Source organism: Cinclus cinclus, chromosome 17, assembly GCF_963662255.1.
Source record: "Cinclus cinclus chromosome 17, bCinCin1.1, whole genome shotgun sequence".
In the NCBI taxonomy this organism is placed as follows: Eukaryota; Metazoa; Chordata; class Aves; order Passeriformes; family Cinclidae; genus Cinclus; species Cinclus cinclus.
In genome coordinates, this window is record NC_085062.1 from 1753829 (window position 1) to 1781509 (window position 27681).

The 27681-nt window shown below is 51.6% G+C and overlaps 2 protein-coding genes and 3 non-coding genes across 10 annotated transcripts; all 5 read left to right on the forward strand.

The window, feature by feature from the left end:
• Nucleotides 1–239: 239 nt before the first annotated feature.
• TRNAF-GAA (transfer RNA phenylalanine (anticodon GAA)) lies at nt 240–312 on the forward strand. Its single transcript has one exon. It is a non-coding gene; the product is annotated as a tRNA-Phe (tRNA).
• Nucleotides 313–581: 269 nt separating this feature from the next.
• Nucleotides 582–653, forward strand: TRNAD-GUC (transfer RNA aspartic acid (anticodon GUC)). Its single transcript has one exon. It is a non-coding gene; the product is annotated as a tRNA-Asp (tRNA).
• A 246-nt stretch (nt 654–899) lies between these two features.
• On the forward strand, nt 900–971 carry TRNAA-UGC (transfer RNA alanine (anticodon UGC)). The gene has a single exon. It is a non-coding gene; the product is annotated as a tRNA-Ala (tRNA).
• Nucleotides 972–3181: 2210 nt separating this feature from the next.
• LOC134050800 (polyubiquitin-B) lies at nt 3182–4488 on the forward strand. 3 transcript variants are annotated; one of them, XM_062504155.1, is made up of 2 exons: nt 3182–3273; nt 3728–4488. In XM_062504155.1, the coding sequence occupies exon 2, from the start codon at nt 3734–3736 to the stop codon at nt 4421–4423; it is 690 nt and encodes a 229-aa protein (XP_062360139.1). In that variant the 5' UTR covers nt 3182–3273; nt 3728–3733; the 3' UTR covers nt 4424–4488. The 3 variants fall into 3 exon arrangements, with proteins under 3 accessions (XP_062360139.1, XP_062360138.1, XP_062360136.1); XM_062504154.1 differs by having other exon boundaries at nt 3254–3312; XM_062504152.1 differs by lacking the exon at nt 3182–3273 and adding an exon at nt 3285–3351.
• Nucleotides 4489–7811: 3323 nt separating this feature from the next.
• On the forward strand, nt 7812–27300 carry SCARB1 (scavenger receptor class B member 1). Of its 4 annotated transcripts, XM_062504217.1 has the most exons (13): nt 7812–7931; nt 11941–12098; nt 13787–13928; nt 14380–14583; nt 14782–14877; nt 15465–15577; nt 17440–17606; nt 18202–18320; nt 19343–19416; nt 20275–20326; nt 20796–20897; nt 21411–21464; nt 23237–23362. In XM_062504217.1, the coding sequence occupies exons 1-13, from the start codon at nt 7812–7814 to the stop codon at nt 23360–23362; spliced, it is 1527 nt and encodes a 508-aa protein (XP_062360201.1). The 4 variants fall into 4 exon arrangements, with proteins under 4 accessions (XP_062360201.1, XP_062360199.1, XP_062360200.1 ...); XM_062504215.1 differs by lacking the exons at nt 21411–21464; nt 23237–23362 and adding an exon at nt 26493–27300 and having other exon boundaries at nt 20796–20942; XM_062504216.1 differs by lacking the exon at nt 21411–21464 and having other exon boundaries at nt 20796–20942.
• The last annotated feature ends 381 nt before the right edge of the window (nt 27301–27681 follow it).

Below are 27681 nucleotides of genomic sequence, written 5' to 3' on the forward strand. Positions count from 1 at the left end.
GCAGAACTCCGTTTTGTGCCGGGAGAGGGGAGCGGGGCCCGCCGCGCACGCCGGGGTGAGCTCGGAACACCCCTCGGGTGCCGGTACCTGGGGGCTCCCTGGGTTCCTCGGGGTGCAGATCCCCGCGGCAAGGCGCGAATGCCGGGAGGCGGCGGAACCGGCCGGGGAAGCCGCCGGGGGAACGGGAGCGGGGGCGCGGGGCGGGGTCGTATCTACGGCCAGAGAGGGGGCTCTCACCCGCCGAAATAGCTCAGTTGGGAGAGCGTTAGACTGAAGATCTAAAGGTCCCTGGTTCGATCCCGGGTTTCGGCAGAGGGGGATGTCTTTTTGTTTCGGTAGAAGTTTATTATTTTTTTTTCCCCCCTTACCGTCAAGAGGGTTCCTTTTTCCGCCGAGCGGAGCGGGGCGGCGGGGGGGGGGGGGGGGGGGCTGCTGTCCCTGCGTCGGGTGGCTGAGCCGGTGCCAGTTCGTCCGCTTCCGTGTGCGGGATTTTTGCGTCAGGAACCGCTCCCCGAAGAACGGCGGGGATGGAGCGAATCCTGCGGGCATGGCCTGACCCGCGGAGGACGCTGCACCAGCCGTCCTCGTTAGTATAGTGGTGAGTATCCCCGCCTGTCACGCGGGAGACCGGGGTTCGATTCCCCGACGGGGAGGTTTTTTCAACTTTTTCTTTTACCTTCAATCTTTTTTTTTTTTTTTCTTTCCGCATGGATTTTTCTGATTTCCGACTGAACAAAACCATTCGGTTTTGCGTGTGCGAACCAGCACGTTCGTGCGTTCGTGAGAGCTCCCTGAGGATGGCGCCAGGCTCCGTACACAGCAGAGCTCAGCCGGCTCTGTCGGGACCGGGGCCAGCGCACCGTGGACCTGACCGGTGTGAAGGAGGAGCGGCGCGGGCAGGGGATGTAGCTCAGCGGTAGAGCGCATGCTTTGCATGTATGAGGTCCCGGGTTCAATCCCCGGCATCTCCACCTGGGTCCTGCTTTTTTTTTTTTTTAACCCCTTTTTTTTGGTGATGTTTTATCCGCTTGAAGTACTGCTTTTACCGCCTTTTTGATGTTTTATCCACTTTAAGTACTGCTCTTTTACCCCCTTTTCGGTGATGTGTTATCCGCTTAAAGCACTGCTCTTTTACCGGCTTTTTGGCAATGTTTCATCCAGTCAGTCACCACATCCCATTAAACAGCAGCAAACTGACCCTGCGCCCAAAGTGGGCCCACAGTGGCACTTTCCAGTGGCAAAAATTTTTTGTTTGTGCTTTTTTCTTTTTGTTTTTCCATTTGGTTCTCCTCAGGCCTGTGCAAACGCGCATGGCTTTTGTGTCCCATCTGTGCACTAAGGGACACAGGAGGCCCAAAAAAGGACAAAGCACCAAACCCCAAAATGCAGGGGAGGACAGTGGCCACTCATCCCAGGCTGACACTGCCACACGGTGCAGCCACGCAGAGCCTGAATCAGCTCTGATCCACACAACTCAGTGGCAGCTGTTCTGTCTCACTGCCTGGCTGCCAACAGCAGCAGGAGCTGACTGCTGACAAATGCAAAGTGACATTTCCTGCCACAGCAGCTGAAAAGCTCCTTGTGCTATTTATTTACTCATCTTACTCCCGGGTGTTATTTTGAGACAGTGTTTGGCTACAGCACTGGTAAGTGTGAAAATCTCTGTTGTAAATTACTCCCTGTATGTCCCCGTCTGTATTTCTGGAATGTGTCCTGCAGGTGAATGGAAGAGACAATTTGTAGTAACAGACTTTTTGTCACAAAATACTTCCCCATGTGCCTTTCTGATGATTTCCTGACCAGTCCTAAGTGCTCACCTTGTAACTAAAAGAACAAGCTTATCGTTCTTGTTCACTTTCTGCTAAGACCTAAACCTGGAAGGCTTCTGTGGTTTTTGATGTTTCTACACTCCCAATGCACAGTGTCGCCTACCGAGTACTGAGAAGTTGTTTTGTTGTGGTGTTGTTTTTTTTTTTTCATTTAAATGACCCAAGTGTTTGAGATTATTATCACTGCAGTGAGTGTTAATACAACACAAAGCAGCAGAGGCTGAAGAGCTTCCCAGAGCATTCCCCTTCTGTAACAGCTCCATGTGTCAGGCAGACACAGGCACTTTTCCTCAAACCACAAAGCTGTTGCTGGACCTCTGCTCCTTTCCTGCTGGTGAGCAGCCCTGGGTGTCATCAGTGTCCTTTCTATTTTCCTTGGGCGCTGCCAAATGAAGGATTCTGTAGGCAGATTGAAGGGAATGGCACTGCCCGAATCCTGCAGATAAAGCTGCATTCTGTTCCCAGCTGTTGCCTGGAATTGCTGTGCAGTTTGAGTAGGATGGTGCAGGAGTTGGCTGTCAGCGTGCAGCAGAGGTCTGTCAGGAGGTGCTCCTTGAGAACAGAATAAGATATAGGCATTATTATTATTTCTGATTTCACCTCTGAGTTACAAATCCATTAGAGCTCAGATGCATACTCCTTTATGTGTGCACACACACACACACACACTCATTGATTAGCTCTCAGCCAGACCTTATTCTCTTTATCCATCCGCCTTTTTTTGAACCTCACGTCCCCTCTCCAGGCTCCCTCATCTCCATCCCCAGGCAGGAGCACCCTTTTCCCGGGATGGTCCCTGCCCTTCCAGGTGCCCCAGCATCACCACAGGAGCCAGACACCTCCTCTGCCCTGTCCCTTATCCCAGGGGTGCGATGGCACCGAGGCTGTGGGATAAATAAAACTGCTCCGGCTGTGCCGGGCGGGTGACACACATTACCCTGCCCCACCACATGCGGAGGCCTCTCACATAGAAATAACACTCGAGGCTTCCCTCAGGATAAAGCAACGAGCTCCTTCCCTCAGGAACCCCCTCACGGTGAGATCGCGGCCAGAGCCGCCCCTCGCCCTGCCCCAGGGGTGGAAGCTAAGGAGGTATTTTTCAAGCAGGGGCACAACTGCAGGGTTTAAACACCTAAACGCAATGAAAAGCCCCGATACTAAACTTTTACACGCGGCTACGTCTCCAAGCTGGGGGTCACTAAGATGGGTCAGCCACGGCCCCGCTCCGGCAACTCCAGACCGGGTTTTCCCGCCGCTCCGGACGCGCAGCTCGCCGTCCCGCGCGCGGCAGCCACAGCACAGCCGCGCGCGGCGCCAATCCTTCCGCGCCGCCCCGCCGCTCTCTCTTCTCACCCGCGCAGGACAGCGAAGCCGCGCGGCGCGAGGAAAATAGTGCGCAGCGGAGTGATCCGAACGCCGGGGCGGAGCACCGGAGGCCATATAAGTACCGAGCGGGGGGGATGCGTGGCGCAGTTGGTGCTGGGTGAGGTTTGTGGTGTCGGGTTAGCCGAGCAGTGCCGCGGTGAGAGCTCGGCGGGGAGAGGGCCTAGATAGGGGCCGGACGTGTGGGCGGGCGGGAGGGAGGGGTGTGTGCGCTGAGGAGATGCGGCTGTGGGTGACGGCAGGTAGTGATGGCGGGCGGAGGGCCGGGACGTTGCCTTCCCTTTTCAACGGCAGCACCGCACGGCGGTGGCGGGGAAGGGCGAGCGGCCACCGATAAAATGGCGGCGGCGCAGGCGCAGCGGCGCTTCAAGGCGGTGGCGGGTGCACGCGCCTTGGCGGGAAGGGGAAGCGGGTGGGCGGGCGGGGCTTGTGCTGTGACGTCACGGGCGGCGCGCGGCCCTGGGTACGGGGAGTGGGAACAGTCCCTGAAGCCGGGCGCGTTTTCCCTCTTCCAGGGAAAAATGCAGATCTTCGTCAAGACTCTGACGGGCAAGACCATCACCCTTGAGGTCGAGCCCAGTGACACCATTGAGAATGTCAAAGCCAAGATCCAGGACAAGGAAGGCATCCCTCCTGACCAGCAGAGGTTGATCTTTGCTGGCAAGCAGCTGGAAGATGGCCGTACCCTCTCTGACTACAACATCCAGAAAGAATCCACTCTTCACCTGGTGCTGCGCCTCAGGGGTGGGATGCAGATCTTTGTGAAGACCCTGACAGGCAAGACCATCACCCTTGAGGTCGAGCCCAGTGACACCATTGAGAATGTCAAGGCCAAAATCCAAGACAAGGAAGGCATCCCTCCTGACCAGCAGAGGTTGATCTTTGCTGGCAAGCAGCTGGAAGATGGCCGTACCCTCTCTGACTACAACATCCAGAAAGAATCTACCCTGCATCTCGTGCTGCGCCTCAGGGGTGGGATGCAGATCTTTGTGAAGACCCTGACAGGCAAGACCATCACCCTTGAGGTCGAGCCCAGTGACACCATTGAGAATGTCAAGGCCAAAATCCAAGACAAGGAAGGCATTCCCCCAGACCAGCAGAGGCTGATCTTTGCTGGCAAGCAGCTGGAAGATGGCCGTACCCTCTCTGACTACAACATCCAGAAGGAGTCAACTCTGCACCTTGTCCTGCGCCTGCGGGGTGGTAACTGAGCCAGCAGGTTGTTGCTTCCAAATAAAAGGTTCCCTGCACTTGTTCATTCCAATAAAGCTGTTGCATCCATAGAAGTTTGTGTCCCAAGTTGCATGAGCAGCAGTTCATGACATTGCCTGACTCCAGCTCTCTAATAAACAATAATTACGTAGTTTCCACAGACAAAGGAGTTGCAAAACTGCCTTATGCAAGGCTTCCACAGGCCTGATGGTTGTAGCTAATCCCTCAGCCGTGGTTATCCTGGGGTTGTATAAGTGTTCTGATACCTGGCCACAGCTCAGCGCCCGCCTGCAGATGTTGTGCAGCTGGGGGCGTTGTGTAAGCAGGGATATGCAAGGGGAAGCTGTAGGTGCTCCTGAGTCGGAAGGCTTTGAAACAGCTCTTGGTTGCCCAGCAACTGCCCTTATTTTGGGGTTAGTGGAGAAACAGCAGAAGAGTGATCCTGCAGCTCTGTCACAGGCTGGGGTAACAGGATGTCACTGCTTGTCCTGCAGCCCTTGGGCTTCAAAAGTGGGGTGGGAAGTGCAGATATCATCAGTTACAGGGTGGACTTGTTTTCTTGTTTTTTTTTTATTTTTTTTTTTTTGTCAAGCTTAATGGCGTAAAGCAAGTAGTAATTTCAGATGTACTTACTGGAAATCTGAATATGTGCTTTGTTGCAGCTGTGCCCCAAGTGGAAATGCTACTGAGCTGAGCTGTCACCGAGCAGTTTCCTGTATGCTGTAGAAGCCCTGGCAAAAGGGAAGTTCCCACTGAAGTATTTGTGGTGGAGGGGCTGATGAGGAATTAACCATGGCTGTGCTGGGTGTGTGGAGAGGGAAAAGGGAGAGTAAAACAGAAATGCCCTTTGCAGGAGTGGTGATACAGGGTCACCTGGGGAAGGGGATGTGGAGGGAGCTGAATGATGATCTCGGCTGGTGACTGGCTCCAGGGGGACACCAAGGGACACTGCCCGGGTGGGATAGCAGGGTGAGACTCGAGCAACGCCAGTTGCTTTTAGCAGTGGGCCTGTGAGGAGCACCAAGATCTGTGCTGTGCTGGTGGAAGCATTTGAATGCTAAGAAGCTAAATCCTGTGTGGGTGGGAGCTGGTGCTGTGCCATCCTGGACATCCTGCCCTCTCCCACGGGAGTGCCCCGGGCTCTGCCCACACTGCTCTGGTTCCCGGTTCCTGAGCTGAATCCCAACAACTGCAATGAACAGTTTGTTTTTGTGTGGGCTTTCTGTCCTCTTGGGACATCAGAATTTACAAACTGAGCATCTCTTCAGCAGGACTCCTTAAACACAGGTGTCTGCTCAGTCCAGGGAAGGGTGTCACTGAACCAGAGAGCATGTGGTTCTGATTTGAAGGCAGCCTGACTACCACCAGGGGAGACCTGCAGGAGGACATGGGCTGTTTGATGAATGTCAAAAGCTTCCACAAATGACTTCAGAGCTGTGTTTTAAGCAATCCTTTAATTTTCAATGTCTCAGTAAAAAACCTTTACCAATGGCATATTTAAAAACCACAATGCTGAACAAATCTGTAATGGCCTGGAGCAGGCTGCAGCCAGGCAGAGCAGGAAGCCTGGAGGAAAAAACCCATGCTGTGGTGTCCTGAGCTGGGTCAACCTCTGCTGACCACAAAGGGAATGCATGAAGTTGTGTCAGGAGGATTAGAATGGGTGTTAGGGAAAAGTTCTTCCCAGAGAGGGTGGGCTGAACCTGTCCTGGGGCAATGGTCACAGCACCAAGCCTCCCACAGCTCAAGATGAGTTTGGACACTCTCAGGCACATGGTGGGATTTTGGAGCTGTTCTGTACAGGTTTTTGACTTGATCTTAGTGGGTCCCTTCCAGCCCAGGATGTTTTATGGTTCTGTGAGCTCTGCAGGTCCCTTTGCTGGATGTGAGGAACCTCAAGGCTCACAGTGGCAGTGCCAACACTTCAGAGGCAGCACCCGTGAGCAGAGACCACAGCTGGGGTGGGATCAACCACAGGACAGCAAAATTTGATGAGAACAGCAAAGCATGTCATAAACTTTAAGGTTGTGTTTTGTTCTAACCATGGCAGAACATGCTGTTCCCAGAGATCTCATGGGTGTATTGTTCCACAGCGCCTCAGGGAATCTCCTGGATTTTACTGGGGTTTACTGGGATTTGAAGAAAAATTCATTTCACAGCATTTCTTTTTAAAGCAATGTTTTCAAAAGTAAAAGAAAACACAACACCTACATTGTGCTGTTCTGAAGGCATTGCTGCTGAGAGAGGTCACAGCAGAGACCAGCCAGGATTGAACAGAGACGTTGGTTAATTGATCTGGTAATTAAACAGAGGCAACCATCAGGGTAAAAAGTTTAGAATAAAAACAAAAAAAAAAGACACAATTAAGTGTAAAGATACAAAAGTTCCACCGAGTTGGGGGCCATGGCAAGAGGCAGGTCCTGTGCTGTGCTGGGCCCTGCCTGGTGGCAGCCATGAGACTTGTGTCTCATGGTGCAGAACAGCGTGTGGCAGGTGGAAGCACTCCAGTTTCCAGATGTGTTAGCTCAGCTGGGACAATGGGATGTTGCACCTGATTGATATAAAACAGGCTGTCACAAACTGGACTCTGTTTTCTGCTGCATTCTAGATGCTTCTCGGGATGAGTCTTCACGAGGCTTTTATTCAGGACCACGTTCAGATGCACAAGATAGACAAAAGACACAGTTTCTTGGAAAAAAACAGAGTTTGGTTAAATGGAAAAACGGAGGCAGGGGATGGATATTTACTCCTCAGGCACGACATAAATATATATATACGTATGAATACGAACAGGTTTATGTATTTTTGGTCTAGCATGTAGGGACAGAACAAGAAGGAATGGCTTCAAACAAAAAAATACCCCTAGATTTAGATTAGATATTAGGAAAAAAAATCTTTACTGTGGGGATGGTGAGGTACAGGAACAGATTTCTCAGAAAAGCTATGGATGTCCCATCCCTGGAAGTGTCCAAGGCCAGGCTGGACGGGGCTTGGAGCAACCCGGGATAGGGGAAGGTGTCCAGGTGTCCCTGCCACGGCACGGAGTGGAGCGAGACGATCTTTACGGTCCCTTCCAACGCAAACTCATTCTATTCTACCACCGCATGGCTGAGCGATATTTCACCCATTTCTGTACCTCCTTTCTCCCTGTATTTGACCGATTTCCCCGTTTTTCCGCGGGCGCACACGTCTTTACACCGACCACGCTCCCCCTCCCCTTCCCGGCGGGCCCGGGGGCGGGGCCTTCCGTCACTAACCCCGCCCAGTCCGCTGGGGCCACGCCCCCGACCGGGCCGGGCCGGGCCGGGCCGCGGGGCCATAAAGCGACCGAGGCGGCGGTGCCCACTCCCGGTACCGGTCCCGGTTCGCTCCCGGCTCCGCCCCGCCATGGCCGTGGCCCGGCGCAGGCTGTCCGTGGGGCTGGGGCTGGCCGGGGTGGGCTGCGCGCTCCTGGGGGGCTGCCTGCTGCTGCTGGGGCCCGTCATCATCAGGCAGCAGGTCATCAAGGTCAGCGGGGCTGGGGGGAGCGCGGCGCGGGATGCGGGAGCGGGATGCGATGGGAGGCAGGCGGTGCGGGCTCGGTGCAGGGGCCGAGCGGGGTGCGGTGGAGCCCGTGTGCGGTGCGGGGCTCGGTTCGGTGCGGTGGAGCCCGTGTGCGGTGCGGGGGCTCGCTGCGGTGGCTGGAGCGGTGCGGGGCTCGTTTCTCTCCGGAGTTCGGTGCGGTGCGGTGGCTGGAGTGGTGCGGGGCTCGGTTCGGTGCGGTGCGGGGGCTGGAGCGATGCGGGGCTCGGTTCGGTGCGGGGGCTGGAGCGGAGCGGTGCGGGTGCTGGAGCGATGCGGGGCTCGGTGCGGTGCGGAGGCTGGACCGGAGCGGTGCGGGTGCTGGAGCGATGCGGGGCTCGGTTCGGTGCGGGGGCTGGACCGGAGCGGTGCGGGTGCTGGAGCGATGCGGGGCTCGGTGCGGTGCGGAGGCTGGAGCGGAGGGGTGCGGGGCTCGTTTCTCTCCGGGGCTCGGTTCGGTGCGGGGCTCGGTGCGGTGCGGGGGCTGGAGCGGAGCGGTGCGGGGCTCGGTGCGCTGCGGGCTGGGGTGCGGGCACGTTCGCCTTGTGCAGCAGAGCTGAGCGCTGTTGGTGGCAATGTCGCTGCTGCAGCTCCGAGCAGCCTCAGGCTCTTACTCTGGGCAAATCTATCCTTGGCGACAGCAAATTTGCCCGGAGCGAGTGGCATAAATATCCGTGTTTAACGAGGGCTCTTGGCATCGCCGGGGATGCAGGGCTTGGCTGAGCATCACACTGAGCCCCAACACTTCCTCCCTTCCCTCCTGCCTCTACCTGCAGCACCAGTTTTTCCTTTTGTAAATAGCAGAGCAGACTGCCCGGGCTCACACGTGCTCTGGTGAGATGCTTTCACTGCCGGAGACAGGATGATGTGCAGGAGAGCTCCAGAGAAACCTTGTGCGTGGAGCAGCCTCCAAGTCATCCTCTCTCCTAGACTGAAAGCCTGAGGAGCTGCTTCTCTGAAGATCTGTTTTATCCACAGGAGAGCTCCTGAGGCTGGAGAGGGTTTGTCGCCAAAATCTGAGGAGGCTGTGGATGGAGTTGTTGGTCTGTTCAGTTCCTGCTGCACAGTTTTATGAACCAGCACTCCTGCCCCTGCTGCTGGGACACCAGTTCTCCTGCTGTAATGTAGAGCTCATCCCCACATTTAGCCAAACCTTTTTCTCCCTGTCCAAAGCAGATGTGCTCCCTGCCTTGGCCTTTCTCCAAGCTTCCACCTACCCAGGTCAGCCCCTGAAAATTTGCTTCTGATGAAAGAGGTTGAACAAACACCTCATAGCCAATGGCTGGTGTTGCGTGTCGTGCAGAGTCTCTGCCGAAAATGACCTACTTTAAATATACCCCTTGGAAGTGCTGCTGGCTGGGCAGAGCCAGACAGTCCTGTAGATTAAAGGGCAGAAAATCTTTATTCAATTTCGGGATGTCAGGAACTGCAAATAAAAGGCTGAATGACCCCTGCGGAAGAGAAATAGCACTTTTTGTGGAAAAAAACCTTTCTGCCCTCTTTTTTAGCTAATCCTGATTCTTTCAACCTAATTAGCTAAGTCCTAGTAATTTGTAATGAGAACAGAAGATGAGGAAAAGATCAACCCTCGTTTCTTCTCCCTTCACCTCAAACCCTTGGTCTCCCCATCTTCAACATGACACAAAATTGCCCTGAGCTCGTATATTTTCCATTTCCATTAAGCCAAATAATTGAGTGATGATGGGTGATGAGAAACACTCAGGCCCTTACTGAAACTCCTGGGCTGGTCTTCAGAGTAGTGTGGGTAAGAGGGTCTTGGGGGACTGGGGTTGGGCTGGTAAAGGCTGGTTTGCCCACCTGGCTTCCTGAGCTTTGTCAGGATGGTGTACCCTGATGGAAAAGCACTTAGTTACAGAGAGGGATACCTTTGGCTGAAATCTGCAGGGAAGCAGGGAGCTTGGAGCCTGTCTCCTGCCCGATCTGCCCTGGGCTGCTTGTGGAGTTTGCCCTATAAAACCTGGGGAATATTGCTTTTCTGGAAGCATCTGGAATGCCACAGGTCTGCCTAAGGTATGAGCTTGCACACAGTGAGGCTGCATCAGCTCATCCCTGTGCCACCCATGGCTGCTCCTCTTGGGACCTCTGATGCTGTCCTGGGTGGCAGGGGCTGGGAGCAGGCGACAGCCCAGTCCTTGATGGAGCAGGGTGAGGAGGAGGCTGCTGAGAGGATGTGGAGGGTGAGGTCTGGCTGACACCCGGTTTAATTGCTCCTCCCAGTCTGCAGGGGAAACCTCATGTCTTAGTTTTACTGAGCAGGGTGCCTCCCTCCTGGAGAAGCAGGATTTGGGTGCTGCGGTGGAGCTGCTGCTCTGCTGGCTCCATCTCGAGCCCATGGGCTCTAACCAGTTCCTTTCAGTTCCTCGGGATCAAAGATCAGCCTGGTCAGGAGGGGTCAAACATCCCAGTGACCCTTTGCAACCCATCTGGTTGGCAAATACTCTGGTTTTATTTCAGACATGTGACCATGTTTGTTTTGACCTAAAGTGGCTCGATTTTAAGGCTACCCCATTGTGGGGATCTTAGCAGTGGAGTACCTTGAGCTGCTGTGCCCAGGTGGGAGGGATCTGGGAAAGGGAGCTGGGCTGTAGCTCCATTTGGCTGGGTACTTATTATAAAAAATCCATATGCAACAGGTGGTTAAGGGAGTGCAAAGCAGAACAAGCAATTAAAGGAAAGGAGGTGTTCTTGATCGTAATCAATTCGACACTTGGGAATCAGGATTGTAAAGCAAACAAAATAAAAAATAGTTATATTACTGCTTCTTTGCCATTAAATCCTCGAGGCTGGCAAAATCAGAGGAGCGTGGGGGCGTGGAAGTGGTGGTGGGAAGGGTTTGCTAGGTTAGATGGATTACACAGCATTGTGGAGATGTCTTCCCAGGGGTAGGGCTTGGATGAGGGGCTTGCAGGGGCCTGCTGCTCACAGGCAGCTCAGCCTTGCCATGAAATGTCTCAACAAAGATGAGGAGTTATGGGGAAACCTCTGGCACCTCAACTCCCTGTGTCAGCAGATGTGTCCAGTCAGACTGAGCAGCACAAATCCCCCTCCTGCTGGTGGATCAACCCCACTTCCATAAGCTGACTGGGTTACCTAAGCAAGGAGAAGGATTTGTGCTTCCAGAAGGAAAGATTATGGTGGACCACATCCAAAGTAAATGTTCAAGAAGGAACAAGCTCTTGCTCCTCCTGTGGCACCTGGGAGGCAGGGAGGGAGAGGAGGCAGGTGTGCCCATGTGCCAGCTCCTGAGTTGAGGAGGGCTTAAGTTGTCTTTGAGCTCCTGCAGGCATTTCCCAGCACACAGGACAATGATATGGGAGCACGATTGTGCCTTGCCTTTGACCTGCCTCATGATCAGCTGTGAGTCAATGCAGGCTGGCAGCTGAGAAGAGACAGAGGTGTCCTGGGCTATGCTGTTGGGACACAGCTAGGTTGCCATCCCAGTTCTCCATCTTCTTTTTGGGAATCTAGTGTGCTCTCCCTGCTGGTACCCACACAGTTTTGAGGATAGCTGTGCCACCTCTCCTTGCTTGCTTTTAGCTGTGTGGAGCTGCCAAACCCATGAGTAAAGGCCTTTGGGACAGGGGTTTTTTCCTGCCAGACAAGTAAAACATGCAGAGTAGTGAATAATTCAGAGCCAAGTCTCCAGCATATCAAAACACTCAAAGCCCTGTGGGTAAGATTAGAAAAGTTAAGCCTGGATAAATAAGCCAGCAGACATCCTGTGGCATAAACCTGATGCTTCTGCACACACAGAAGTGCTCACTGTCGATCCAGCTGGGTTTCAGTCTGCCACTGAACACACACCTGGATCCTCTGGAGAGCTTCTGTTCTAACTGCCACCTTCAGCTGTGACTCACATTGAGCTGAGGGTGGATGTGTTCATCTGCAGCCACAGAGCCCAAAAGTTGTGCCTTCTTATTTTTTCTCCTTACAGAACGTCAGGATCAACCCCAGCAGCATCTCCTTCCAAATGTGGAAAGACATCCCTGTTCCTTTCTACTTGTCAGTGCATTTCTTTGAAGTGCTGAACCCCAAGCAGGTCCTGCAGGGAGCCAAGCCAGTGCTGAACCAGCGTGGACCCTACGTGTACAGGTCAGGTACCACTTGTGGTCCAGCTTGGCATGAACCTGACCACTGTGCTGCCTGCCAGGCTCCTGGCTGGCTCCTCTGGCAGGAGCACATGGCGTCAGCCAGGCTTGGTGAGAGCCTAGGGGCACTGGGTTTTGAAGTGACCCAAATCTGCTCTAGTTGCCCTGATCTTGCTAAAGACACATGCAGGAGCTCTGGTCTTATTGAGGCAGTGAGATTGGTGGATGCCCCACTGAGCTTTGGAGCAAAATCTTTTTCTGGGGCCTGTTGGATAGGCAGACCTGGGCTGATAAGGTCCACACATGGGTATGAGGTGTGGTGGTGGGTGACCCTGTCTTCTGAGTGCTCTTTTATCTTCACTGTGCATTTAAGAGCCCAGCTCTTGAGCTGAAGTCACCTCAATACCAACCTTCATGGGTCAGCCTAAGACCTTGTGAGACCCAGAATGTGCCTAACATGAGTGTTCTGGTCATGGAAACCAGTATGGAGAACAAGCATGGAGCACTAACACTGGGCCAGACCCACACACAGCAGGGCTGGGTCTGTTTGCCATGGCTGAGGATGGTGGCTTCAACCCAGGTGCTTCTCAGCATCTGAAAGGGTAGGTGGTGATTGATGTCGAGTTGCGTGTGTGAACTTCCCCATAAACAGTGATCTTCAGAATATTAGTGCCTACAGTGGTGAGGTTGAATCAGCAGCCTAAGAGAGCTCATGTGGGAAGATTACTGGCTAATCCAAAGCTGCTGGAGCAGTGTGCAGGGAAGCCTGCAGGATGTATGTGCCCTTGTTTCCCCTGGCCTTGCCACATCCCCCATGTGGGTTCTGTATGTTGCCATCACATCGCTCTCTTGGCTGGGGGAAAAGCTGCACTCACTCTAAATAAGAATAAACAAAGGGGCAAAGCTTATTAGTGTCCTTGTGTTCCTGCTGAGTGAGATTAGTGCCCTTCCCTAATGTGGGCTGTAAAACAGAGGCTCCACAGTGAAGGACTTTGTTTTTGCTGGTGAGCTGAGCTTCAGTTCCTGCAGGAGCAGTGACAGGCTTGTGATGTTGGGGACAGCCTCGCACTGCTGCAGAGCACTCCATGAGGCTGGGGCTGCCCCTGTGGCCTGGGCTGAAGTCCAGCAGCACTGGGCAGTGTGCAGAACACTGATGAAGACCCGAGGAGCAGGGGGGCCACGATGCCATGTGGAGGGTCAGGCTGCCCTGAACCCAGGAGCCATCGGAGAGCTTGGGAGCAAACCCGTGTGGGCTCACTGGTGGAACATGTGGCATCTTGACTGGTCCTCTCCTGTTTGCAGGTTGTTTTGGTGTGTGGGTTGCTGTGGCTCTGCGTATCTGGGCACCTCCCTGATGTGGCTGGGCTTTTCAGTGGTTGTAGGTGAAGCTACAGAGGAGATCTATGCTTTCCTTTTAAGTTTCTTGGGTATTGAGTTGGGAAGAAACACTGTGACTGCAAGAATCCAACCTGTCAGGGATGCCTGGGCTGCTCTGTCCTCCTGCCAGATCCTAACCCTGGCTGGGTGGGAGGTTTCTATCTCTTCCCACACTGCCTCCCCAGCTGGCCCATGACTCCTCGCTGGCTTTGGTCTCCCCCAGCAGCAAGCCCTGGCCTGTGCAGCCCATTCTTGCTCCATAGGCTGCAGGGACTCTGCCAAGGATGGTTGCCATGATTTCCCCTCTCTTTGCAGGGAGTACAGGTATAAGACAAATATCACGTTCCATGACAATGATACCGTTTCTTACCTGGAGTACAGGAACCTTTTCTTCCAGCCACACTTGTCCAGTGGCACAGAAGAGGAGTACGTTGTTGTGCCAAACATTTTGATGATGGTAAGTGCTTGTTGCCTGGATGGGTTCCACCTTCTGAGCTTGAGGGGGGGATGGTGATGCCCAGCATTGAATCACTGCATTACTGGATCACTTACTTTTCTTGTAAGGTTTAAGGCTGATCAAGCAATGAGGTGGTTAAGCTTATATAATGCAATTTTATGCTCTGTGGATATTAATTGCTTGTTAGGCTGCTGCTGTTCCAAAACCAAAGTGTGCAGAGCAGCTGGTGTTGAGTCTGCAACCTTATCTGAGCATCCTGTGGGGAAATCAAGCCTGTGAGCCCTCAACTGCCTTCTTCCCCAGATGGGAATAAATGAAGAACCTCAGTCTGTCCAGAGAATTGCTCTGGGGCTATAGATGGAAGCAGCAGAATGATTTTGGTTAGCACCAAAAATGCTGCTTCTTTGGTAAAGAGGGGTCTCTCATCACAGGGGTTTGTTTTCTTTCTCAGGGAGCAGCTGTGATGATGGAAAAACTGCCAAATTTTTTGAAGATTTTATTGAGTGGAGCCCTGGCTGGCCTGAAACAGGAAGCATTCATGAACCGGACAGTGAGGGAGATCATGTGGGGGTATGAGGACCCCCTTATAGATGCCATAAATATGATTGTTCCTGGCCTGATCCCTTTCAAGGGGAAGTTTGGATTATTCGTAGATGTAAGTAAAGTGGTGGTTGGGAATGCTAAAATCCCAGCAATGCTGATCTTGGGGGTAGCTCAGACACTCAGCTAAGTAGAAGCTGAGTAGCTGCCAGACTGTGAGACACCCCTAGAGCTGATGGGGCACCCAGAGTCAGTAATGTGTTGCAGCCTTGCTGTGTGCAGTAAATGAAACAGTAATTCCTTCTCCCTGCAGTTTAACAACTCCAATTCAGGACTGTTCACAGTAAACACAGGTATGAAGAACATCAGTGAAGTTCACATGGTGGATTCATGGAATGGGCTAAAGAAGGTGAGTGTCTGGCAGTAAACCTTGAATAATGGGGAATGTCTGATTTAAAGCAGGGTAAGCTGAAAGCTCTAGGTGCTGTTGTATGTGGGTCAGGTTTGAAAACAAGTTTCTACAGGACTTCAAGTGCTGCAATTTCTGTTCCAGCAAGTTGCCAGGAGGCAGCCATGTGGCAAGGGGCTTTTCAGGAAGCATTAAATTCATCTCCTCGTGGGTTTCACTTGCGCTCCCTTGCAGTGCTGTTGGAGCTGATTGCTCTAATGGTTGAAGTCTCAGGCTCCTGTGGCTTGTGTTGAAGGTGTTAAATAATCTTGTCAAAGCATGCTTTACTCTTCCTTTGTGGAATTCTGCTCCTGACTAAAATCAGCTGAATGTAGACACCAGCCTCTGGGGGCAGGTGGATTTAGTCCATTAATTGGGTAGATGTTTGGCTCACAGAACCATGAAGGATGGAAAATATGCTAAAGATGGGGAAGATCTTGGATGCTGCTCTGGAAGCAGTGTGGGGTGGTGGACATTCCATGCAGGGGCGAAAGCTGACTCCAGCAAGCTCATCCTTCTGAGTTCTTCTCTCTACACCTGTCCCACAGGTGAACTACTGGCGGAGCAGCCAGTGCAACATGATCAATGGGACAGCAGGGGAGATGTGGCCACCCTTCATGTCCCCAACCTCCCTGGAGTTCTACAGCCCTGATGCCTGCAGGTGAGGCCACAGCTGCCAGCCTGTCCCCATGCAGGTGGCAGGACATGCTGCTCCCATCCTGGGCACACAGAGGGCTCTCAGGATTTGCTTCTGTAGTTAAACTTCAGCTGCAGTTCAGGTTTGCATTATCTCTGAGCTTAGTTGTATCATTATCAGCATCTTGTGGTGTCCATAAATACCTTCCAGATCACTGGAGATGTCCACCTTGCCCATGTTTAATCAGTATAAAATAACCAGATGAACCAGATGTGGTTATCTAATGTAGATAAGATGTGGGCACTTAGAAGGAGAAGTGAGGGTTGTCAGAGGGAAATGCAACTGCAGTTCTGTAACTGCAGAACTCTTTCAGCTGACTAAACCTTTGGAGAAATGATGTCGGGGGGAAATGAGTGCCACCATTTCCAGGCTCTCTCTTTCTTCCTTTTTTTTTTTTTTTTTTTTTTTTTAATCTCCTTCTGCTTATGTAAGACACCCTGACCTCAGCTGATCACACAGGGGTTAAAGTACCCCACAGAGCCAGCCTGTGTGCCTATGCCTGAGGCTGGAAGGAGGGGAAGCAGGCACAAAACCCCTGTCCCTAGCTTGGGGAAGATAGTGATAATTCCAGCTTTGTAGATAGTGCTGCAAAACAAGCAAGTGTTCATGTTGAATAGAGAACAGTGACCTCTTCAGTGAACAAACAGACAGCTGGGCTGAGCAATAGCACAGGGATTCCTCTACACAAGGCACATCAGCAAACACCAAAATGACCCAGAACCAGGAGTTTACAGGGAAGTTTACCTGTAACCAATGTTTAAACACATAAACACATGCTGTAAAACTACAGAAACCTCTGGAGCAGAGCATGCTTCCAGGTAAGGCTTCCAGTGAAATGAAGGAAACCAAGCTTGGTTTCTTGTTGGCACAGGAGGTTCCTGCCACACAGAACTGTGGGTAAGTGGCTTAGCTTTTCAGACAGTGCTGTGTCTTCTCCCCAAACCTCTCCTGCCTCTGTCTACACAGAGTCACAAACATTTGGTAGGCTAAGAGCAGGCAGGGCCCATGTCCTGTGCTCTGTGCACATAAAGTGCAGCTGATGCTGAGAGGCAGCTACCAAGTTTTATCCTGGTCTTGTGCTGCAGCAACCTCTGCCTCCTTGCTGGAAGGTGAGCAGAGCCAAGAGGCACACGTGTGACTGCTGAACATGCCCTGAATCCCCCATCCTTGGTCCCAGCATCAGAAGGCCTCTGTAGCAATGAGCATGTCCTGGGAGCCCACTGTGACCCAGTTACCCATTCTGTGATTCTCTGATCCCTGCAAGCCTCATTCTAGTGTGAAGAGAGCAAATTTTTGTCCTGGAAACTTGCATCAAACCTGGCCAGCAATGTTGCAGCACAACATCAATAGCCTCTAGTAGCAAGAAAAAAAACCAAAACTTGCTGTGTCAAGTAGGGAAATTTTCCATTCCCCTGGCAGTCTGCTGCTGGAGTTGGCCTGTGAAAGAGATTTATCCAGTGTCCGTGCCCTGTAACGGAGCACCACAGAGCCAAGGCTTGCATAAAGTGGGTATTATCTCTTGGAGAGCAGCCCTGGGGATTACTACGTGCCTTTAAATCTCACCTGGATAGAGCAAACAGACTTATAAGCCTGTGGTTTCTTTCCCTAACTAGTCCTGACCAACCCTTTAGAAGTGCTTGAAAGATGGAAAGCAAAAGGCTTAAATACTCATTCCCCATTCCCCAAAGCACTGCTCTGAGGGTTTATCTTGATCTCAAAGTCTAAGTTACATTGCAACTGCATCTTATCCAACCAAGATAAGAACCCTCTTCTGGGCTGGGAACCTATTGGCTAATCCTGATCCTTTTCCACTGAAACCCTTCCAGATCCATGACACTGGTGTACGAGCAGTCTGGGAAGTTCAAGGGTGTGCCCACCTATCGCTTCGTGGCACCGAAAACCCTCTTTGCCAATGGCACAGACTATCCACCCAACGAGGGCTTCTGCCCCTGCATGCAGTCTGGCATCCAGAACGTCAGCACCTGCAGGCTCAGTAAGTCCTTTTCATCCCTGAGCTCTCCTTAATGGAGCTATATTAAATTTGAGATGCAATACAAGCTTGGCTGTCTGGAAAAAGCAGCTCTAGTGCCTGCTGGGATGTTGAAAAATACTGGTGGGCTCTGTTTGCACTCCCAGCAGTGAGGGATAGAGGGAAAACCCTTGTGCCTGAAGTTCCTTCAGTGCCCAGCCTTATGACAGCCTGGCATTTGTGGGAATGCCCAAGGATACAGTGGGAGCATGGCATCCCCTGGGCTGGTGGGAGGAGCAAGGAAGAGGCAGCCCACACAACTGCCAAATGAAGTGTTAACTTTGGACACTGAGTGTGTCTAACAGGTCCAGACTGAGTGCCCTAACTTGAGCAGGGATTTACCCCAGAGCATTGTGGCTGCATGCTTGTGGGAGAGAGTCCTTAACCCTCCCAGATCAATGGAACAACCTGCAGGCAGGGAAGGGAGGGAGGTTGCTGGTTGGGAGGAGAAAATATAAAAACCTGCTCAGAACAAGTACTGCAAGGGCTTAAAAACCTCAAAAAAAACCAGTTCTTAGTTGGGTGTGGAAAAGCTTAAGATGTCTTTAATCTCATGCAGATGCACCGATGTTCATTTCCCACCCTCACTTCTACAACGCCGACCCGTCCCTGGTGAATGCAGTCGAAGGCCTGCACCCCAGCAAGGACCAGCACGGGCTTTTCCTCGATGTGCACCCCGTGAGTGAGCCCACCAGGGTCCTCCCTCACCCCAGGGACCAGCCCAGGATGGGGGGGACCCTGCCATCAGCTGCGTGGTGGCAGCACTCTGCTCTCGTGGCACTGATTCGAGCAGGTTCCATAGTGCAAAGACTGGCGAGGGCACGTCCAGATAAAAATGTCAAAGCCATAAACTAATTGAATAATTAGCCTGGCTTCTAGAGAATTGCAGGACTAATTATAAGCATAATTGTTTCGATAAACAGAGTGCAGTTCTTTCCAGTGACTCAGGCCTATAACACCAGGAGGTGTATCTGGCAGCAGCCCAGCTATGCCCCAAATCTGCAAATGCACATTGCCATGAGAACTGGCTGGCAAAGTCTGAAGACCATGCTGTGGCTCAAGCTGGCACCTCCATTTCTGGGCTGCCTTCTTCCACTCTCTCAACCTCCCCATCTGGAGCTGACTGCTTTTGTGCTGTGTTGCTGCTGTGTTCCACCCCTCACGTGTGAAGTCACCGCTCCAGAGGGGATGATTTGGGGTGTTCTGAGGTATCATTGTTCCAGCTGCTGATGGGAAAGGGACTTTGGGATTTTCCACTCACAGCCTGCGTTGTGCGTGATCAGTTTTTCTAAATGTTCAGTGATGTTTGCTCAAGCAAAAAAACCTATTTATCCATGAGGCAAGGTAAACTGTGTCTTATCTAGACGTGGGGTTCTGACTGCTTTTCTTATCACAGTTATGAAAATCTAATTAAGTTTATTACAGTATCAAACATCTACTGATAGCAGTACAGTTAACTATATTTTTATCTAGCTGCAGGCTGCTGACTACAAACGGGGACAGTCCAACAAAAATTCTCTGCTTGTAAAAATTGCTTTCTCATGACTCAGCAGTTTTGCAACACGTCTTAATGGGTGTCAACAAGACCTGCTTTGAAGTGTGATATTTTCCTGGTTTGGGAATGTTGCTGGACAGGGTCTGTTGGTCCCAAGAAGTCACTTGGAAGTTACTGATGAACTGGCTGCTCTCTTCCTCTACAGATGACAGGCATCCCCATGAATTGCTCCATCAAGCTCCAGCTGAACCTGTACATAAAGCAGGTGTCTGGTATAATGTAAGTGGTCACCTCCTAGAAATGTCCATCTGCCTTCCCTGAGCAGGGAGTTCTGCTGATGCTGAGCTTGCTGCAGAGTTTGCTCTCCCCAAAGATGAAGCAGCTTTACCATGACCATTTGTCCTGTTGCTGGAGCCAGCTGGCTCCTGCTGTAACGTGAGCCATTCCAGTGGCCACAAGTTCCATCCTGTAGCAGTGCAGAGTGGCTGTCTGTTTGCTCAGCTGGGGCAGTGTCCCTGTCCCTGACCAGGCAGCTGAGGGATGGACTGTTCCTCCTGGTGAGGCAGGAGCTGTTCACCTACACTGCTCTGCCTCTCAGGAGTTACCTGCAATATGGAGAGGCAAAACTCACTCTGGCTGCAGGGTAGAGAATGAAGCCTGTGTCCCAAAGACACTTCCAGCTCTATGAAAGCAAACAGGACCAAACTGTGGTGTTCTGTAACCAAACTGCGTGGTGCCAGATGTTAAATACCAACAAGGGTGGCAGTGTGCTCTTGCTGCTTGGGCTGAGGGGTGAACACCTGCAGACAGCCCCCATGGTGCCATCCAGGTGGCTGAGACATGAACTTTAGCACTCTGGTTCACTGGGTTTCCTCTCCCTGGAGCCCAGGTTTGGGATGGCACTTACTGCTGTCCTGGGGCAGTTAAGCCCCCATGGAAGCACAAGCTCTGCTCTTGCATGAAAAGCACCTGGTCCTCCAAGGTGGGAGCAGCAGGGATTGCCACCTCCTTGGGCTGGATTCCTGGCCAGTGTCAGTCTCTCAGATGTGCCCCCTTAGGAAGAATTATGGTGCTAATTGTGACCTGATCAGCCGTAAACCTAAGTGCATATTTCTCTTTTAATTTTCTCCCCCCCAGTCAAACAGGGAAGATTAAGCCAGTGGTCCTGCCGCTGCTGTGGTTTGCAGAGGTGAGCTGTCTTCCTCAGCTTCATTCTGCACAGCTTCTCCTGCTTCCCCATCACCCAGTGCTGGGGAAACTCCACTTTGGATAAAGCTTTAAGCCTGACAGACTAATTAAGCACCAACAGAAGGCTTTTCAGTACTTGGCTATGCCATTAATCCCTCTGAGCTGAACAAACCCTGCACTATACTTGGTAAATCTCTGGCTCTGCCCTAGATGTGGGGTTAAATAGGGCCTTGGGCAGAGCTGCCAGCATCCCTGTCCTCATGTAGGCCAGGGCGTGCAGCCTCCACTCCAGCTGTGGGTGCATGTCCAGCTGACTCCTGCTATTCAGTAAAAGCTTTTAGCCTGACTGACTCTTGCAAAAATTCCCCAATTTATGCTGGGAGGTGGTGGGCAAAGGAATCGTTCAGCTGGTCTGTCTCAGCCCTGGGTGGGAGGGAAATGCCACTGACAGCTCTGCTTTTTTTGAGCAGAGTGGATCCATCGAAGGCTCAGTCCTAAAGCAGTTTTACACCAACCTGGTGCTGCTCCCGTCGGTGCTGGACTACCTGCAGTACATCTTCCTTGGGCTGAGTGTCCCACTCATTATTTCAGCAGCTGTGCTCATGGCAGTGAGTAAGGTAAGAATCTGCAGGTGCCTGATGGGAAGAGCTGCCAGTCAAATCAGACTCAATCAGACAATGTAGTTTGGGCTGACAATCTAACACATCTGAGGAAACACTGGCTGATGCCACCAACAATCTCCTAATGGTGCCAGCAGATAGCAGCAGGACTTCCTTGGCCATCTAGAAATTGGGCTGCAGATAGATAACATGAAGCATTTCTGGCATTTTTGGTGCACAGCAGTGATGAAAGTGGCTTCCTGGAGGAGGAGGTATTTCTCAGCTCACCCAGCTAATGAAGAAACAATCCTAGTTTATCAACCCAGCCTCCATAGAAGGCAGCAGCAGGTCTGTACACAGATCTGCATCTCTGCAGTGTCCCAGCATTTTTGCAGTCAGAACAGAGCCTTCTCCAGAGGATGGAGCTATCTGAACACAGCCTGTTAAGTGAAATGCAGTTGCTGTGTTCTTGCAGAGGAGGCACAGCCACTGTGTCTGCTTCTCAGCCCAGCACAGATTCTGTATTTCCTTGAAACGCAGGTGATTTCATTGCAGACTGCTCCAAAGAGCTCTGAAAGTGAAACCCTCTGGGCTTACTGAGAAGTGAAGACCTTTGAAGCCCGCTGGGAGCTGGCAGCTGGGCTGTGGGGCAGGCAGTGGGGTGAGGCTGAGCTGAGCTGGCAGGACTGAATATAAAACAGCCAAAACACTCAGTGGAGATGTGTGGCTGTGGCTGCACAGTGATCTGGTAACACTAAGCTTTCTATCAGCTTTAGTTCTGGAAGAAGAGATCCAAGTTCCTAGCCTAACCCTGTATCAAAGGAAGCTGACTGAGCTTTGCACTGCAGTCAGGTGGCTTAGGCTGGCTCTAAAGCTGCAGAGCTGAAGAGGCTGCCTGTGGGGATAAAAGGCAGTGCTTGGGATGAGAGCAGACTGAGGGGAAGCCTGTGTGAGGGGCTGCCTTTGCTCAGCTGCTTCCTGCCCTTCCTGAAACACCGATGCAAACCCACCTTAAATAGTGCCAGGGTTCTCAGAGCATCACGTAATTGGATTTTAACCAAGTCTGCAATTACTTAAGTGACTTAAACACATGATCCCAAATCCCCTTGTTCCTCCACGCACTTCCCTGCAGGGTGGGAGTGATGCTATGGCCCAGCATGGAGCCCAGAGCTCACCACCAAACCCGTTCTGTGCTCCCAGGATGGTCCTGCTCCCCTTCAGCACATGTGAGTGGTTGCTGGCCCATAGACTGCGATCTGCTACATGACCCCAGGGGCTCTGAAAAAGGGCTGGGCAGCTATTCCTAACACCTTATGCAGCCCTGAGCTGGCATTTCTTCACTCTGCTTTGTGCAATTCTTAATTCCTGGTATCAAAGAGATTTAACCATGCTAGAAAGGGTTAGGGGAAAAAAAAAAAAAAGCTGGATTTTAAACTCATTCAAGCCAACTGAATATCTGCTTGTGAAATATCCCAAACCCAGGCATAAGCCAGCTGTGTTTCTGTGCTCAGCCAAAAGAGTCATGAAGTGTTAGAACTAAAAATCAATGGCAGGAAGTGCCTGACTACCTGGAAAGTGATTAAAAAGCCTCAGTGACCTTACAAATCTCTAAGAAAGCTGTACAACAACACATGAATGTCTCCTCCTAATGAGTAGATAAGAGGTTGTAAACTGGAAGACAGCGATTTGCAGCCAAGGTGTGTTCCTCATTTGATTGAAGTGTTGCTGATCTAGCCCTGATTGCTTAATCGTGCACAGTTCTGCCTCCCGAAGGCACAGGCACGTCAGAGGGGACGCTGAGCAGAGGGGACATTGTCCTCACCTTCACGTGTCTGCCAGTGTGCAGGTCTCCCTGAGCCCAGCTCCTCCCTCAGGTGTCTGCTGTGCCTCTGGCTTCTGGAGGGAGCAGTGTGCTCTGGAGCCAGTGCAGATGAGTGAAACTCTTAAATCTTAGTCTAGTTTATAGTGGAGCCAGTTTGAAATGCATCTGTTGGACTCGCAGCTCTAAAAAATTCCATCATCTATACAGGTGTAAAATACCCCAGATGTTGTAGCTCTCTGCCATTGTGGCCTAAAGCCTATGTGGGGACACTTTCAAAAGGCAAACAGACCATTTTAAAACTGGCTTGACACTGGAAAAAAAAATCTTAAATAGGACTTAGTTTAATCGAAATTTCAAAAATCTTTATTAATAACTAGATTCTAGTTAAATGATGATTTTTTTTTTTTCCCCCCCGAATCTCCTCCAAAAATTGGAACGCTCATGAAATTCATGTCCTAGTGCACCATAAACTAGACTGATTGTCTTCTAGGAAAAATGCTCTTTATTTTGGAGTAGCAATAAAAAGAGCTCAGACAGTAATAAGGCAAACCAGGCCACCTCTGCCAAAAAGCTGCCTCCGGTTAAGGGGACGGTGTTGCGGGAAGCCAGACTGTAGGTGGGTACCCAGTCAAGGTAACAAGCTTTTCTCTCATCCTGATTTGATTAAACTTCACTTAAAACCAATCAAAATGAAACGTTTGCTGTCCACATCTCCCAGACATGCCCTCCTGGCAAAGTTTTGATGGAATGGTGTTGTCTCATGGCTTTATTTGGGGCAATTTAGGTGTTTTAACACTAGCATTTAACCAGGTTGCAAGGACATGCTCTTATTGTTTCTCCTGGTGTACCTGATCTACAGCCCTAATAATGTCAGCAGAGACTGGGGGGAAAAGTAGGATTGGTGTGAGGAAATATTTTTCTTGCCTATTTTTTCCCCCCTTTCTCTGAGTGTTTGAGTTCCAGAGGTAAGTTTTTCAAATGGGTAAAAACTTGTGGGGTAACAGAGATCAGTCCACTGGTGGGTGTCACCCCTCCCCTGCATGCAGGGAGCCTCAACAGAGAGGCCTTCAGGTGGGAATTGCTGATGTATAAAATATCTGGGTTTGTATTACAGGAACACAAAATCACTGAGTCGTTGAGGTTGAAGGGACCTCTGGAGGTCATCTATCCCAATCCCTCTGCTCAAGCAGAGTCACCTAGCTCAGCACCATGTCCAGATGTCTCTTAATGTCTTCAGGAATGGAGATTCCCCAGGGCACCCTGTTCCTGTTTTTACAATTTTCACAGGAAAAAAAAGAAAAAAAAAAAAGGAAAAAAATAGTGTTTCTTAATGCCCAGATGGAATCCCCTGTGTTGAAGTGCCCCTTTGCTCTTGTCCTGTCCCTGGACACCACCAAGAGGAACCTGGCTCTGTACTTACACCCTCCCTTCACAAACTTGTTTTCAGGGGTAAGGTCCCCCTGAGCCTTCTCTTCTCAAGGCTGAACGCTCCCAGTTCTCTCAGCCTCTGCTCACATAAGAGACAGTCCAGTCCCAAAATCACTTTAGTGCTCCTTTGCTGGACTCTTCCCAGTAGCTCCATCTCTCTTGTCCTGGGAAGCCCAGAACCGAACCCAGTACTCCATGCATGGCCTCACCAGTGATGAGCAGAGGGCAAGGATCACTCCAGGACCTGCTGGAAACACTCCCAGTGCAGCCCAGGACCCAGCTGGCTGCCTTTGCTGCCCTGCCACGCTGCTGGCTCACCTTCAGCTCCCTGTGCCCAAGACCCTCAGGTCCTTTTCTGCCATGCTGCTGCAGAGCTGGGTGACCTTTAGTGTGTACTGGTGTGTGGGGTTGTTCATCCTGAGTGAAGGACCTTGTACATCCTCTTGTTTAACCTCGTGAGGGTCCTTCCAGACCCCCTGAGGTCCCTCTGGTGTACCAGCCACTTCTCCCAGTTTTTACAGATCATTAATAAAGATGTTAAACAGGCCTGGACCCAGTATTGACCCCTGGTGTACATTGATGGTTACTGGCCTCCAACTCAACTCTCTGGGCCTGCTGTTCAGCCAGTTTTTAGTCCACCTCACTGCCTGCTCATCCAATCCCTACTTCATCAGCTTCCCTGTAAGGTTTTTGTGGTAGATGGTGTCAAAATCCTGGAGTCCAGGTAGACAATATCCACAGTTCTCCCCTGACCTACCACTCCAGTCATTTCATCACAGATGATCAAGCACCATTTCCCCTTGATGAAGCCCAGTGACTACACTTGATGATTTAATTATCCTTCATGTACCTGGAGGTGGTTTCTAGAATTAGTTTTTCCATCACTTTCTCGAGGATGAAGGGAGGCTGACTGCTCTGTAGCTCCTGAGCTCTTCCTTCTTTATCTCTTCCAAGACAGAAGTGACATTTGATTTCCTTCAGTCTTTGGGCCAGGACTGGTCAAAGACACCAGGGAATGGCCTTGCTGTGACCTGAGCCCACTCATCCCGTCTTGGTCCGTGGATTTGTGCATGTCTTGGTTCCTTAAGTATTCTCTGACCTCATCCTCTTCCATCAATGGTGCATCTTCCTTGTTCCAGACTTTCCCCTGGTTTCTGGGGTCCCTTGCCTCGTTCAGCTCTAGACCCTCATGGTTCCCTCCTCTTTCTTTTGTCACCTGGGTACTTAGGGAAACCTTCATTGTCTCTGACATCCTTGGCTGGATTCAGTTCCAGTTGGGTCTTTGCTTTCCTACCTTCATCCCTGCATGCTGGGAGAGTTCCCTGTGTTGCTGCCAGGTTACCTGTCCCTGCTCCCACCTTCCATATGTCTCCTTTCTGCATTTGTGGTTGGAGCTCCTGGTTCATCCATGTTGCCCTGCTGGCATTTTTTCCTGCCTTGGGATGCTTGTTAGGGTGGACTACTCTTGAACTTGGAGGAGGGGACCCTTAAATATTAACCATCTTTTTTTGCCTTGACTGCATCCCCTAAGGTCTGTAGACACTTTTAGACTCATTAAGGTTGAAAATTCCTCCAAGATCCAAGTACCACTGTGCCCAAAGAGACTCCAGGTGTTCCTGGTGGTATCACTGGTGCTCACACTGGAGCAGCAATGGGCAATAGTCAAAGGGTTAGACAAACCTCACAGTCCCTCCACAGCACCCCAGTGCACAATCCCAGCAAGCAGAAGGCTCTGGGTAAGGGGCAGGTTGGTGTCTCTGTCCCCAGCAGCAGGAAGGGACCCACTCCTGTCACCTGCTGCTTCCTCCTGAGGTTCTTGCATTGATTATGGTCAGGGCCCACGTGGTCTGTTCAAAGGTGTATCTGGCTCCTGCTCAGCTTTGAGGGTGGCGAACCCGTTCTGTAGGTGTAGGTGTGTTTAGGTGAGGAGGAGCTGTGTTGGTGCCAGAAGGCACCAGCTTCCACCCTTCCCCAGAGGCTGCACCTACCATAGTCCTAGGAATGAGTGCTGCCTGTGCATGCTGCAGCTGGTGCCTGGGGGTCTGAGCTCTCCTGTCCCTCTCCCCTCCATCTCAGACGGGTGCAGCACTGACAGTCCCCGGCTCCTGCACACATCTCCTCAGGCTGGGTATTCCTGTGGTGTTGCAGCAATGGAAATAACAAAACAACCTCATTTCTGATAGGGGTACAAAAAGCAGGTACAAAAATCTTTAATTTAAGGAAAGTGTCTTTGGCCACTGAAAGAGGCTTGGGGTGTGCATGCCCTGGGTGGGGACACTGGGTGTGGCCAGGCTGTGACCTCTGTCCCTCCCTTGCAGAGAATCGAGGCTGAGAAGAGCCCCTGTGCCCCTGCCAGGCAGAGCAAAGCTCCCCCCTCCTCCGAGACCACGCCGCTGCTGCACGACACCGACACCCCGAGCCAGGACGATGCTGAGGCCTGAGCTGCCTGCCCTGGCACGCTTCCTTCCCCAGGGACACAATTCCCACTGGGATACACTTCCCACAGGGACACGCTCCCCAGGGACACAGCCACGCTGCAGGTGACACCTGCTTCAGATCCCCAGAGCTCTCTGGAAGGTGAAGCCCTGGACAGCTCAGAGGAGACCTTGCACAGCTGTGGGATTGTCCTGCTGCTCGGCATTCCTGCTCATCCAGAGATCTCTACACAATGTTCCCTTGTCCCCAAGGGCCAGCCTGAGCTAGGGCCCTTCTCTCCGGTGGAATGAAGATGGTTGCTGACTGATCTGAGAAGTTATTTGCAATTTAAAACTGCCTATTGCTAGGGATAAAAGGCACTTTAATGGGAGTCTTTAAAATAAATGAGGTTTGTATAGGTAGCACTGATGGGATTTAGTGATCTTTTTAAAAGCCACTGTTCATCTCACCAAATGGGGCGAGCTGTCCTGGAGCCACTCACAGTTTTACTGCCACTTGATGTAACTGGACTACACTGCAAATCATTTCTGGGTGCTGTCACTTCAGTGATGTCTCTTCCCACAGTACCTGGAACCTGCCTGGGGTTGCTCCATCCTTTGCATGTGTTGGAGAGTAGTGGTGACTTTTAAAGCCCCAGTTCTGTGCCATGACCTTGTGCTCCACAGCGATTCCAGCTCACAGCCCTGTTATTTAATCTGTGCTGGCTGTAGGTGACTGTGTGAGATGAGCCTTGGCAAAAGCTCCGTGGTACATCTGAGCTGTCACTGAGCTCCTGGCAGTTGTCCCTGCTACCTGCTCAGCCATCCAGGATCAGCTCTTCTGGCTGTGGCCATGGGCACTGGGAGGCTGTCAGGGGCTCTGGTCACACTGCCTGACCACGGGAGGGGGGAAGCTGGACCCTGTCCTTGCGTGCTAATGAAGGTATTTGTGCTTTTCAGAAGGAGGAATATGTGCAATCATCAAAGTAACAATGGCCTTATGTAGGGTTTGATTAAAGCATTACAGATTTCTGAAATGACGTGTCGGGTGACCTGGGGGATGGGTGGTCTTGGGTCACACTTCCATGGGAAG

Excerpts from the sequence above, each read along its gene's own strand:
- LOC134050800 (XM_062504155.1), top strand. The coding sequence starts at position 3,734 with ATGCAGATCTTCGTCAAGACTCTGACGGGCAAGACCATCACCCTTGAG.
- SCARB1 (XM_062504217.1), top strand. The coding sequence starts at position 7,812 with ATGGCCGTGGCCCGGCGCAGGCTGTCCGTGGGGCTGGGGCTGGCCGGG. Across the intron at positions 7,932-11,940 it reads TCAGGCAGCAGGTCATCAAG|AACGTCAGGATCAACCCCAG; the intron begins GTCAGCGGGGCT and ends TTCTCCTTACAG. Across the intron at positions 19,417-20,274 it reads AAGCAGGTGTCTGGTATAAT|TCAAACAGGGAAGATTAAGC; the intron begins GTAAGTGGTCAC and ends TCTCCCCCCCAG.